Source organism: Elephas maximus, chromosome 5 (assembly GCF_024166365.1).
Source record: "Elephas maximus indicus isolate mEleMax1 chromosome 5, mEleMax1 primary haplotype, whole genome shotgun sequence".
Lineage (NCBI taxonomy): Eukaryota > Metazoa > Chordata > Mammalia > Proboscidea > Elephantidae > Elephas > Elephas maximus.
The window spans coordinates 91,593,193-91,607,751 of NC_064823.1; the positions used below are offsets into that span (position 1 = coordinate 91,593,193).

Sequence of the window (14,559 nt, forward strand, 5' to 3'; positions counted from 1 at the left end):
AATCCAATATGTAACTATGAAGGAACTGAACCAAACTGAAAACCCAGGCCTCTCTATTCCTCATTAACCATCAGTCCCATGTTGCAAGATTGGGAGGAAGGAGAAAGGAGAGAAAGAACTGTAATTACAGAGAGATTTCTTTTTTTTTTTTTTCCTTTCTTTCTACAGGTGACTAAAGCATTCAAAGAATCAAATTTAAGAAATCAGTTCATCAGAGCTCATGTTGTCAAACTCAGGTGAGTGAAACTATATCAAAAAATTTATCAGCATAGATGCTTTTTGCTCACAGCATGAATGATGAAGTTTGCACAATTTGTTGTAATATTATGAAAATAGTATCCTAGCATATGATCTATTTAGGGTATAGACAGACTTTAATTTAATTCTCACCAATCCAACAGGTGTGAAATGATATTATTCTGTAGTTTTACACTTACAGTGATAAAGAGTATTGGCTCCAGAGCCAAACTGCCTTAATCCAAATCCCAGTACCAATTCCCATTAGCTGTGTGACCAGTGGCAAGTTACTTAACCTCTCTGTGCCTTAGTTTCTTCCATTGCAAAATGTAATAATAGCAGTGCCTTTTTAATAGGGTCGTTATGAAGATTACATAAATGAATAAGTTTAAAACACTTAGCACTGTTTGAGCATCTGTTCATATATTCATAGTTCATCAAGGATCCCTCTTCTTTGAATTGCATATTCATATCTTTTCCTTTTTTTCCATTGTTTGTTAGTCTTTTTCTTGTTCATTCGTAAGAGTTCTGTATTTACTTATGTACCAAACATTTGTCCAATATAAGCTGCAAATATATTCTTGCTATTGGTAGCTATCTTTACACTTTGTTTATGGTATCTTTTGTTGTGGTACATTAGTTGCAAAATATCTTATTTAAGAAATCCTTCCTCCACAAGTATACAAAGACATTCTCCCAAATTTTTTCTCATGAAAATTCATATGCAGGCTTTATGTTTGTGCATGGTATGATGTATTTAATTTTTTTCTGTAGGAGTCATTTTCCTTCAGATTTGTGATGCCACTTCTGAAATACATTGTTTACGTATGTCTAAGAGTCTGTTTCTGAAGGATCAATGTTTTTCCTACCTATTAAGCTTAAAAATTATCTTGTTCAACTAAAATCTACCACTATGGATTTGTCTGTTACTCCTTGTTCAACATATTTTGTGGACGTATAACTAGGTACCTATATGTTTAGACTTGTTATATCTTCCTCAGAATTTTTTTTCTTTAAAAAAATTTTTTTTTCTTTTAGCAAGGTATTAATCCTCTTTATCCCAAATATATGTTTTTCATCTTAAAATCTCTCATATCTAACATTAGTATGGCAACACTGACTTTCTTGTACTTATTCAGTGTATTTTTATCCACCCTTTTAGTTTCAGCATTTATATGTCCTTAAACCCTCGTGGCAGAGTGGTTAAGTGCTATGGCTGCTAACCAAAGGGTCGGCAGTTCGAATCCGCCAGACGCTCCTTGGAAACTCTATGGGGCAGTTCTACCCTGTCCTGTAGGGTCGCTGTGAGTCGGAATGGACTTGATGGCACTGGGTTTGGTGTTTTTTTTATGTGTTAGAAAACCCTGGTGGGGTAGAGCTATGCCTGCTAACCAAAACATCAGCAGTTTGAATCCACCAGGCACTCCTTGGAAACTCAATGGGGCAGTTCTACTCTGTCCTATAGGGTCGCTATGAGTCGAAACAGACTCAGTGGCAATGAGGGTTTTGTTTTTGATTTTTTATACGTTAGATATTTTTCCAAAAGCCAGCAGACAGCATTCTAACTGTTTTGCCCTTTAGCTGTCAAGTTTAGTCAACATACAGTTATTTTAATGACTATTGTATTTGGATTTATATCTTCCATATTATTTCATGCTCTTTATCCTGCTTTTTATAAGCTTCCTTCTCTTACTACCTTGTGTTCTTTTGGATGATTGAGTTTTCTTCATTTTCTCTTTTTCTCCCACTAGTTTAGAAGGTTTACATTCCATCTCTCTTAGTGATTATCCTTAAAATTTTAACAAGGAAGTTTGGCTTAACCCTCTACGCTTCTTCCAAATAACTTATAACTTTAATCTCTTATTCATGCTATTATCAGTGATGTTTTAGTTCCAAAACAAAAAAACAAACCCATTGCCATTGAGTTCATTCTGACTCAGTGACCCTATTTTTAATGCCTCCAAATTAGTCACTATAATTGTTTCCTGTACTGTCAATGCCTTTTTAGTTTACCGTTTCCTTTTTCTTCTCGTATCTGACTTCCTCAATCTGAGTTCTATTTCCTTCCTAATGAAGTACTTCCTTCATAAATCCTTTCATAAGAGTACCTAAGTGATAAACTGTCTTTTTAAAAATTTTGTTCTGAGAAATATTTTAGCTTCATCGTCATGTTATAGATTAATATGGATATAAAATCTGAAGTTCACAGCTCTTTTCTCTCAGTACTTTGAAGATATAATTATATACTGATTTCCAGTATTGCTATTAAGAAGTCTTCTGTCAGTCATAATTTTCCTTTGTAGCTAGTTTTTGCTTTGTTTTTTTCCTGTTTAATTTGTCCAACTTTATTCCTTGTATCAATAGATTAAGAAAGTAAAATTTTCCCAAGTACTGATTTATAGATAATGTTTATAAGGGTGCACAAAACATTCAATTTCACAAATAGTAATATTCAGAGATACCTTTAAATATTGATCCTTATTTTAAGTGCAATAACAATTTAATATAATATAGCTAAACACACTAAAAAACTTGCTTTTCCTGAACTACAAAAGCAGTTTGCATAGCCACATACAGTTTTAGTCAAGTATATATTTCCACAATGTACAAGAACTAACAAATATGTTAACAAAACACTAACCCAAATGCTTATGTTGCCATCAGCTTTTTAAGCAATTTTTTTTATTCCTGATACTGAAAGCATTTATTTTTAGATTTACTCTGATCTGAAAAATGAGTTCTCCTAACACCACAAATTGTATGCATAAGCCCCAAAGTTTTCAATCAAAAAAGCCTCCCAACACTGAAACATTCATATGAAACTTTTAGTTTCTCAAATAAAATACTCTTATTATCTCAAGAGGACTATTAAATGATCTTTTAAGACACACAAATATTCTTACAAAGTCTATATTTCCCTAAATCTTCTTCTACTTAAGAGAAACATAAACCAGTTCACTACCTTTAATAATCTCTCAGACTACTGTTGTCTAGAAACTTGAGAATACATGAAACACATCTCAGCTATCATAGGATCAAAGGTGCTGTTTCGATTTCACATATTAAATAGCTACAGTACAGCCTACAACAGCACAAAACACCTAACACATAAATACTACTTTGTCATTTAGATAGTCAGAAAGTAACTTATGTGTGGTCATTTAAACCCACTAAGTAATTCAAGTATGTAATATAAAGGCAGGTAGTTGAAGGCTCAAATAACAATCTAAGATCAAAGACATGAAAATAAAGGCTGAAAATTTTGTATTTCTCCACCTTTCATTTACATGGTTAGATGTCAGAACCTTAGGGTAGAAAATATTGTTACTATATACAGTTTCCCCAGAAGCTAACAAAGCTTCAGAAATTGCATAATGTGTCAAGATCCTTAGTTTGCATCATCAAATGCTTTTCTAGCTCTTTTCAATTCTTTGTTCATAGTAAGGAAGTCTTTAACCCTAGCAAACTTTCTCGGTCCTTTCCAATCAAAAAGACACTCAACCTTGTCTTCCAATTGACATTGCCTTGTGAGCCATTTCAGTGATGAACTTAATGACAAGGTCTTCAAGAACATCTACTGATTTGGTGTGAGGATTTTGGTCATCTCTAAACCCATACATTACATATGGTAATTCTTTAGGAAAAAAAAGTCTCTTTCTTTTGCCCTGTCCACCTTCGGCACCTCCTCCAATTTCTCCACTTTCTTCCTCAAAGGTAGGATCTTCTTCCTCATCTGCCATCCCACCAGTTTGCCAACCTCTCACTCTAAATGGCTTTTTTCAACCAATAACTAGTCTTTTCTTATTATTTGAAAATCTCTTTGTCTTTGGTATTCAGAGTTTTATGATGACGTGTTTATGTGAGCATTTTCTTTTATTTGTTGTGCTTCACACTCATTGTGATCTGAAGCTTCATGACTTCATCAATTCTGGATAACTCTCGGTATCTCTTTTAATATTGCTGCTCCTTTATTTTTTCTATGGTCTTCTTTAGTATTGCTTTAGGTGTACGTTGTGCAACCTCTCTTTGATCTGTTTCATCTCTTTATCTGTGTTCCTTTCTGTGTAATTTCTTTATCTCTATCATCAGTTTACTAATTTCTGTTCAGCTTTATCTAATATTCTGTGTAACCCATCCACTGAGTTTTTTATTTCAATGACTATGTTTTCCTCTCTGCAAACTCTATTTGTTTCTTCTGAAAATCTGCTTGGTCTTTTTTTTTTTAAATAATGTTCTACACTTTCTCATAGTTAGGATTCCTTTTATGTCATTAGTCATTTAAAGTATACTTATCTAACTGTTAATATTATTATGAGAAATTTTTGAGGATGCCCTTCTTGCTCTGCTAATTCTGGCTCGTGATGTATTGTTTACCCTTGGATTGCATCTTTATCTTTAATTTCATTTTGTAAGTACAAATCTATGAATCCTGGATTTAAAACTCATACTTCCAAGAGCTTTTACTTCTATCAGACACTGTAAGGAGATCAGTAACACCTGAATCATTTGGTAGGGGAGGCAGAGGGGGGAAGAGGGAAGTGTAATTTCTTAGGGGACTTTAGGATCATGCAGATAGTATTAATGCAAATCCAAAACATTACTACAGCCAGCCCCGTGATTATGAATTCTCAGGAGAAACCTTTTTTTTTTCTATACAGAACTGGACCTCTGAGACAGATAAATTCTCTTTTTATTTTATGAGATGATGGGCATATTTTTTCTCTTTGTAATCTATGCTTTCACTGACGGTTCTTTGAGAATCCTTACCTTATTCTGAAGCCAAAAATCCAACTCTCTGTTTTGCAGTAGCCCCAAACCTCATCTCTAAATAAATAAATAAGCTCCATGTAAATGTTAAAACTCAGGCCTGTTGGATATTCTAGAGCTTACCATCATAATATTCAGGTTCTTCTTTATAATTTGGTCTTCAGGCATTTTTCCATACTTTCGTGTGACCTCAGCTTTGCATCTCAAGAGTTATTTATTACATTTTTCTAGCATTTCTGGTTGTTTTATATGGAAAGGACTTCAAGTTATTTAGACTTCCATGTTTCTCAAAATAGAAGCTGTAATTACTTGTTCAGGGTCTGCTTTTCCAACCAGACTTCAAGATCCATGAGAATAACAACTGTCTATCTTGGTCACAGCTAATTTCTGAAACTTAGAAGAGTGCCTAGCACAAGAAGGTACTTATTTAATATTTTCTAAATAAATATTAAATCTTACCTAGAGTAAATATTAAGTCAAAATTGGCAACTGAGATAGGAGAAGGAGGCCTGCAGTGAAAAAAAAAAAGAAGACTCCACAAACAGAAATATGAATGCGCCAAAAACAAAATTGCCTAATATGCATTATTGTCTAAATACAGTCCACAAAGGAGGACAGCCAATTTCAGGAGGAAGTAGTTTATGTGGTAATTTCCATGGAAGGAAGTAGAAATTATCTCGGTTCTAGGTAATTATAGCCCTTAATAGAAGAAACAAGACTTACTGTAAGGAATGTGTCTAATTAATTGAAATAAGAAATAAAATCTTAATATATGACTACAAAAGTTAAAATTCGCATTTGTAGGCAGATAAATAGGTCTAGATACAAAAAAAATTTGAATGTCTCATATAAATATGTAATCTCCACTCTTTAGAAATTTGTTTAATGAGAACAGTTTTTTTTTTTAATATTTCTGAAGTCTACTAATGGCTAGCACTTACAGTGTACTTACTGTAAACTACCTTTTTTTTTTACCCACTTTTCCCAAAAGTTCTGCATATGTTAATTTATATAATCTTCATAACAACCCCTTTTACATATGAGGAAACTTAGATACAGAAAATCTAAGAAACTTAAATCACTTAGCCAAAGTCACATAGTAAATGGCAGAGCTGGTATTCAAACCCTGGAATACTGACTTCAAAGCCAAGCTATATTGTATGATGGGTATAGTGTACTGTGCATTGAAGTCAGATTTGTGGAGTAGCCTTATGATACGTTATTACATATGCAAACAGTGTTATTTGAATCTGCTCAAAGTGAAATTTGTCTATTTAAAAAAAAAAAGCTTAATCAAGAGGGGCACATAATTATAACAGCAGAAAATTATCATAGTTATCTTTTTTTTAATACCTTTATGGTTCATAGGCGAGGTGGTAGTGGTGTGATAGCAGATGTTGTCATGAAGTTTCGATTTGCTAGAAATAACAATGGAGCATCAATGAAAAGCAGAATTGAGTCTGTTTTACACCAAATGCTGAATAATTCTGGAAACTTGGATATAAGTCCTTCAACTGAGATAACATGTAAGTATAATTTTATATGCCAATTTATTTTGATATATCCCACAATTTAACCAATTCTAATTCTCACTTTAATCAGAGGCTGATTTTTCTTTCCTCGGAATTAAACTTTATGAAAATAACATATTAATAATTTAGATACAGCTCATGATTCTAACAAAACATTCAAAGATTTAAATAATAATTTAACACTCATATAATAAATTTTACTTGCTAAAAATTCTTTATTAATTATCCCTCCCAACACTTCTTGTAAGGGATGTTATTGTCAGATGTTTAATTTGTGAATATGCTATTGGAAGGGTAAATAACTGTTCAAGGTCCAAGAGCAATTTAATTAATGATCCACCTCACCCAACATAGGACTTGGTGCGTAATTGAAGGGTACCCCATAAATGTAGAATAAAGAAGGAAACTTGAACACCTGTCAGCTCCTCTCTCACTCCTCTCTAGGTCCTCTTTGAAAATCCCCTTTACCTCTGTCTATCTTGAATGTATTCCCATTTTCCCTATAGCTACCATCCTGGTCGAAGCCAACATTGTCTCTCACTTGAAATCCTGTAACAGTCTCCTTACTACTCTCTTTACATCTTTTCTTGGCTGCTTCCTGTCTATCGACCACATATCAGCCAAAGAGATTTTTAAATACAAATGCGATCATGCTTAAAAGTGTCTCATGGCTTCTCATAATGTAAAATTTATAAAGCCATCACTTGTAAGTAGGATACCATGCTTCCTGGATTGCCAGGGCAGTCTCAGTTCATGACAATTGCCTAAGAACCATTATTAATATTTCTCCCTTTCACTGTAAAAAGTATCCTAGCTTGGACAATAAATGATATGTTCACTTTGCCTAAAACCCTGCAAGATCTTGTTTATACTTACCCCTCAGCCACTTATTGTACCACTCTCTTTCTCGTTCATAATAATCTGGCCACACTTTCTTTTTCTCCATCTTCCAAGCTGATTCCTGCCCCAGGGGGCCTTTGCATACATTGTTCCAGTTTCTTATAATACTTCCCAGATTACTGGTTTGCATCCTTCATTTCTCAGCTGAAACATTGCTTTCTCAGGGAAACTTTCTCTAACTCTCATTACTGAATTATTTGCCTGTGTCATAGACTCATTCATATCACTTATCACAGTTGAAATTGCAAATGTGTGTGCAACTTTTGTATTGTCTTCATCACTACTCTGTAAGCTTCATAAAGTCAAGAACCAGTCTATCTTGTTCATCCTACTCTCCTTCTGCCACCCATTACCTAGTATATAGGAGATGTTCAATAAATGTTTGTTGTATGACTAAAAGAGTTACTTAATATATGCATAGAATTTATGCACACCTGTCCAACTTTGTCAAATACTGGTAGTTTAATGACATGACCTCCTCATAATAAGCTTGAGATTACAAGGATATTGGTGGCTCCCACACTGGGCTGGGAATCAATCAGTATGTATCTGTTGCCTCACTACTAGTTGCTAAAAGATTGAAATATTTTCCTATTTGTTGATAAATCAGGCCCACAAAGCATTTCCTCAGCCCCTCCAAATCCCTCCGTCCTCTGTTCTGGACCCCTCCACCTGTAACGAACGAGTTAACATTTGGCAGAGCACCAACCTTCAGGATACTACTCTAGCTCAGTGGCCTGCCCCCTCTTTCTAACTAGTTGATTCCAGTGCCATCCAGTTTTTTAAGTAAATGAATATTACCTCCACTCCCACACATTTAAGGAATTCTTCCAAAAACACTTCCCAAGCGTGCGTTATTTGTTTAGCACTGTATTAACCAAATGTGGGAATACAAGAGTAGCATAATAATGGTCCCCCCCTCCCAGGAGGTCATAATCTGGTTGAAGAGAAAGACATTCCAACACAAGAGTGTTGACAAAGAAGAGAGCATATGATCAAGAGCCAAAAAGGGAGCATAGACAATAAATAACTGCTACAGAAATTCAGGAAAGGAAGATACCAAAGTGCCTGAAATTTCTCAAAAAAAGCTTCATGAAGGAGAATGTACTTCAACTTTAAAAGATGGGTGGTATTTCCATATTTTTGAAAGAGAGAAAGAATATTGCTGGAGATGGAGAGCATGAGAAAAGACAGCCTGTAATAAACATAATGCTTTTATAGAACAAGTAAGAAAGAGGCCTGCTGGAATGATTGGTTTGTATTGTCATTATCCTCATCACTGTCAGCAAAACATCTGATATTTACCGAGCACTCACTTTGTTTTATACATGGTTTTAAGTGCCTGTTTTTTTTTTCTTCATTTCCTCCTCACACAACCATATCCTATAAATAGTTGTGTTGTCCCCAGTTAGAAAAGTTAGACAATTGTCTGTATGTGAACAAGGTCTCTCTTGCTCAAAGAATGAAAAGTGGTCAGCTCTTTTTATTTCCTCACAAAAGGATTATTTGGGCCCATTGAGGCATGCAAAGCAGATGTGATACGCAAGCCTTGTGAAGTTTCTGGCGGGAAATAGGTTCCATAAATTGATATTCAAAAGCATGAAAACCTGTTTCAGAGATTTGGATTTATTTTACAGAAAATGAGAAGCCACTAAATGATATCAAGCAGGGAAGGACATGATATAACATATCCTTTCAGAAAAATCAGCCAGGCAAAACAGAGGTGTACGAGCTGAAAAAGGGCAAGAGAGGAGGGAACGAACCCAGTTTGATGGTAACCAAACCAAACCAAACCCACTGCCATCGAGTCGATTCCGACTCATAGTGACCCTATAGGACAGAGTAAACTGCCCCATAGAGTTTCCAAGGAGCACCTGGCAGATTTGAACCGCTGACCTCTTGGTTAGCAGCCATAGCACTTGACCACTATGCTACCAGGATTTCCAGTTTGATGGTAGAGGTGACAAATGATGAAAGCGTGAATTAAAGTAGCAAAAGGAATGGGAGGCAGAAGTAGATGGTGCCTAGCTACCACTATGACTGTTCTGATCCGGGTTGTAATAGATGAACCCTGATAGAATGGGAGAAAAGCACAGAACAGAACTCAAACTCTTGAAAAGTCCAGACTTAACTGGACCAGCTGAGACTGGAGGACTCCCTGAGACTATTGCCCGGAGATATTCTTTAAACCTTTAACCAAAACTATTCCAAGGTCACCTTTTAGCTAAATAACAGATTGGCACACAAAAGAGACAGCAAAAAAGAGCAAGACTCTCAACAAGATGGACTGACACAATGGCTGCAACAACGAAGTCAAACATAGCAACAATTATGAAGATAGCAAAAGACTGGGCAATGTTTCATTCTGTTGTACATGGGGTTGTTATTAATCAGAACCAACGAGACAGCATCAAACAGCACAACAACAACACACAAAATAGAAGATATTATCCATGAGGATAGTGCCCCATCAAAAAAACATCTGTATGAAACCAAAAGGTCAACAATTACTCTAAAGCAAAGATAAGACGATAAGAGGGCAGGGAAACTAGAATACTGGAAATGGAACAACCAGAATGCAATTAAAGAGAAGGTTGATGCATTGTGAAAAATGTAACCAATGTCATTGAACAATTTCTGTAGAAATTGTCAAATGGAAACCAGATTTCCTTGTAAGGTTTTCACTGAAAACACAATAAAATATTATTTTTAAAAAAATGGATGGGAGGAATGGGGCAAATTCAAAGAGTATTTGGGGGCTAGAAGGCACAGAACCTAGAGACTGATTAAATGTGTGACTAATGAGAAAGGAGGAATTGGAGATAATTTCAGATTTCAAGTTACTGGTGGAAGTGGTGTCACTTACTAATGGAGGGAATATAATGTCGGCCCCAAATTTTGGATAAAATTTTATGACACTGAGTTTGAGATTGCTGTAGGACATGCAGAGAAAACTGCCCTATAATCAGACCTTAAATCGGAATAGAGAAACTTTTACTGTCTAATACTGACAGTTTCTTTTCCATTTTCTCCCATCAATTCCCTACGGTTAATGCAATCTATGCTCTTGTTTTACTAACTTTATTGTTCTACAAACACTCTTACACCTTTATGCATTTGCAACCATCTGCCACTTGGAATACCTTTTCACCTGTTCTGTCTGCCTGAAAAACTCCTTTTAGCTCTTCGAAATCCAGCTTATTATTATTATTATTTCCTCCATGACAACTTCTGTGATTCTCTCAGATAACATTAATTACTCTGGTTTTGCCTCTCCACTTTGCATTTACATTTATTTGGATGATTTTTTTTTTTGGATTAATTTCTGTCTATAAATTACATAAAGGTAAATCAAACCAAGCCCATTGACAGTGAGTCAATTCCAACTCCTAGCAACCTCACGCGTTACAGGGTAGAATAGCTCCATAAGGTTTGGTTGGCTGTAATCTTTATGGAAGCAGATTACCAGGCATTTCTTCTGTGGCATCATTGAGTGGATTCAAACTGCTTTAAGGCAGTAGTCAAGTGCAAACCGTTTACACAACCCAAGGACCTTTGTAAGGGTAGGGCCCCTGTATTTTGTTAACAGCACTGAGAATAGTACCAGTAGATATAAAACATTCATCATATTGTGTCAAAATGACTTGCTTATATTTCTATCTTCCCAACTAAACTGATTGACATGATAGCAGGATATCTTTTAAATATTTGATGAAGAATTAAAGCAGGAGCATTTAAACCAAACCCTTCAAGTAGGTTCCAATTAGTGTGCATCAAATTAAATTAGAAGGAGATTTCAAGGGTCTATTCCCTAGAGATTCTTTCAGCAGGTCTGACATGGATCCTGGGAATGTGCATTCTAGCAAGCCTTCCTCTTGATTCTGATTCTGGTTATCTGAGTACTACACTTTGAGAAATCAATGTGAAATGACGTACAGTCCTTCTTGTACTGATTTCATTCTCCATGTCTTTTTAACACCAGCAATTACTGATCAAGATGCTGCAGATATTTTCACCAAAGGTAAGTTTCTCAATTATTTTGTAAGTATAGTTTACCAAAATATAAGGAGTCCATTGTACTCTTTGCCAAGGCAGCGCATTTCTTTTTAATTCATGGTAGATTATAATTTTTTAATTTACATTGTTGTTGTTGAGAATATATACAACAAAACATACACCAATTCAACCATTTCTATGTGTACAATTCAGTGACATTGACTACATTCTTCAAGTTGTGCAACTATTTCCACCTTCCTTTTCTAAGTTGTTCCTCCCTCATTAAGATAAATTCACCACCCGCTAAGGTTCCCATTTAATCTTTCATGTTGTTGTTGTCATTTATCTCATGTAGATAATTCTTAAAAGAGCATAATGCTCAAGGCAGAAACTTTTTACTAGTTAAGCTAAATTGATGCCTTAATTCTTAGTTTATTCAGGTGGATTTTTTTTAAGAGTGTGTTATTTCCCTTATTTGTGAATTCTCCAATTTTCCTTCTGTTATTGATTTCTAGTTCCATTCCACTGTGGTTAGAAAAGATATTTTGTATGATTTCAACCTTTTTAAATTTATTAAGACTTATTTTTTGGCTTCACTTATTGTCTATTCTGGAGACTATTCCATTTAGACTTGAGAAAAATGTGTATTCTGCAGTTGTTGAGTGGTGTTCTGTATATGTGTTAGGCATGACTGGTTTATAGTATTTTTCAAATCCTCTGATTCCTTATTTATCTTCTGACTGGTTTTTCTGTCCATTATTTAAGTTGGGGTATTGAAGTCTATTTCTCCTTTCAATTCTGCCAATGTTTGCTTCATATATTTCGGGGCTCTGTTGTTAAGTGCTTATATGTTTACAACTGTTATATCTTCTTGATGGGCTGAAACCTTTATCAATAAATAATGTCCTCTTTGTCTCTTTTTTTTTTTTTTTTGTCTCTTGGAAACTTTTTAAAATTAAAACCTACTTTTTTGTCTTACAGTAATATAGCCACCCCAACTCTCTTTTGGTTACTCTCAGTATGGAATATCTTTTTCTATCTTTTTACTTTCAACCTCTTTGTGTATTTATACCTAAAATGAGTCTCCTATAGACAGTATGGAGATAGATCATGTTTTGTTTTTTGTTTGTTTTTTATTTTGTTTTTAATCCATTCTGCCAATCTCTGCCTTTAAATTGGAAAGTTTAATTCACTTACACTTAGAGTAATTACTAATAAGGAAGGACTTACTTCTGCCATTTAGCTATTTTTTTTTCCTGTATGTCTTATATACTTTTTGTTCTTCAATTCCTCCATTACTGCTTTTTATTTTGTATTTAGTTTATTTTTGGTAGCATACCATTTTAATTCCCTTATCTCTTTTCCTGTACATTCTTTATTTTCTTAGTGGTTACATTGCTGATTACAATTAACCTCTTAAGCTTATAACAACCTAGTCTGAATAATACCAACTTAGCTTCAATAGTATACAAACACTTTGCTCTTTTATATCTCCCTCCCTCCCTCTTTATAGTATTATTGTCACTGATTACACCTTTATATGTGTGCCCACTAACTTAAGCTTTATAAATATTGTTTTAAACATTTGCCTTTTAAATTATATATGTATATATAAATAAAAGAGGAGTTACAAACCAAAAGTTCAATAATGCTGACTTTTATATTTACCTTTACCAAGATGGATTGTTTTTGAGAGATATTGTTGATCCTTTTGGCCCACAGAGTGATGTTTAGATTTTTCCCTTCTTTTCGAAGAGGGAGGAAGTAACAATACCCTACCACCGACTCTGTACTCAAGCTTGGCCTCATGAAAATTTTCTTGGCAGCTTTATGAAACAAGTCCTGCCCTGGTTCTGTGGTGGCATTTCTGCAGATTGTAAATTATGTTTGGTGACACCATTTATGTGGCTTCTCCTAACAAACAGAATAGCTTTCTTAGCTGTGGATTCAGGTTAATCATAAGGTGTAATAAAAAAAAAAATTGTATATAAAAACCCACATCAGTTTTGGTCTATAGCCTGAAGAAGAAGTTGCTACTTTTAAATGGCATCCTACATACACTTTGGCTAGGATAGCAGAAATATAATCCCTAAAAACAACAGTGTACTTCTCTGGCCAATAGTATACCGTTAGAAATTAGTTCATTACACATGGATATCTGACCTATTTCGAATACAAGTGATTTTACACAGTGATGCTATCCCTATGGATGTTTTTCAACTTCTTTACATATTTGGAAACCCTGGCGGAGTAGTGATTAAGCGCTAAGGCTGCTGACCTCAGCAGTTCAAATCCACCAGGTGCTCCTTGGAAACTTTGTGGGGCAGTTCTACTCTGTCCTAGAGAGTCGCTATGAGTCAGAATCAACTCAACGGCAACGGTTTTTTTGTTTTGTTTTGTTTTACATATTTAATTCATACTTCTTTTTAATAAAAATGTGCTTAAGTAATTTACTAGAGAAATTTGGGGAATGCTGAAGAGGAACTTATGTTCTATATATATTCTTGATGGAAGATTGACCCTCCTCTATATGGGAAGTCTGTTAGAAAAAAATTCCTTTGGGTAATTGTCCTATAGAAGCAGGGTCACTACGGTAGAGCCAGCCCAGCAATAGAAATTGTTGGTGGTGGTTTACCTCTAAGTTCTTAGTAATAGACTAAATAAGAGGAAAAACCATAGGAGTGGAGGGTGAGAAGACTTGAGTGATCAGCCCACCAGATCAGCTCAGGACATTGGAGTCCTTATGGGCTTTCTTAAGACTTTTAAATAAGCCTCATCTAGACACTTGAAACCTTCACTAACCCTGGATGATACTTTCTGGACAGAAAGCAACTCCTTCTCAAGGGGACGTTTGGTAATATAAGTCAATTCTGGAAGTGGTCTGGAACCTCCATGAGGAACTACAATCCACTAAAAAGTCCTTTAGACAAGAACAGTGTTCTTCAAACTTCATTGTGCATACAAATCACCAGAGCATCTCATTAAAATGCAGCTTATGATTTATCCCTGGTATGGATCCTGACAGTCAGCACTTCTAACAAGTTCCTTGGTGATGCCCATGCTGCAGGTCCATGGAGTATACTTTGAGTGGCAAACTATAGAGAAGAAAGACATTTCCCAGGGAATC

General features: G+C 35.0%; 1 protein-coding gene and 1 pseudogene across 1 annotated transcript in view; one reads left to right on the forward strand and one right to left on the reverse strand.

The window, feature by feature from the left end:
• TMPRSS11D (transmembrane serine protease 11D) overlaps positions 1-14,559 on the forward strand; it is a 77,631-nt gene that overhangs the window by 51,926 nt on the left and 11,146 nt on the right. The window contains exons 4-6 of the mRNA XM_049886165.1: positions 169-236; positions 6,373-6,530; positions 11,419-11,457. Of these exons, the coding sequence (XP_049742122.1) occupies positions 169-236; positions 6,373-6,530; positions 11,419-11,457 (265 nt within the window). The remainder of the gene's footprint in view (positions 1-168; positions 237-6,372; positions 6,531-11,418; positions 11,458-14,559) is intronic.
• Positions 3,617-3,977, reverse strand: LOC126077148 (transcription initiation factor TFIID subunit 13-like; annotated as a pseudogene).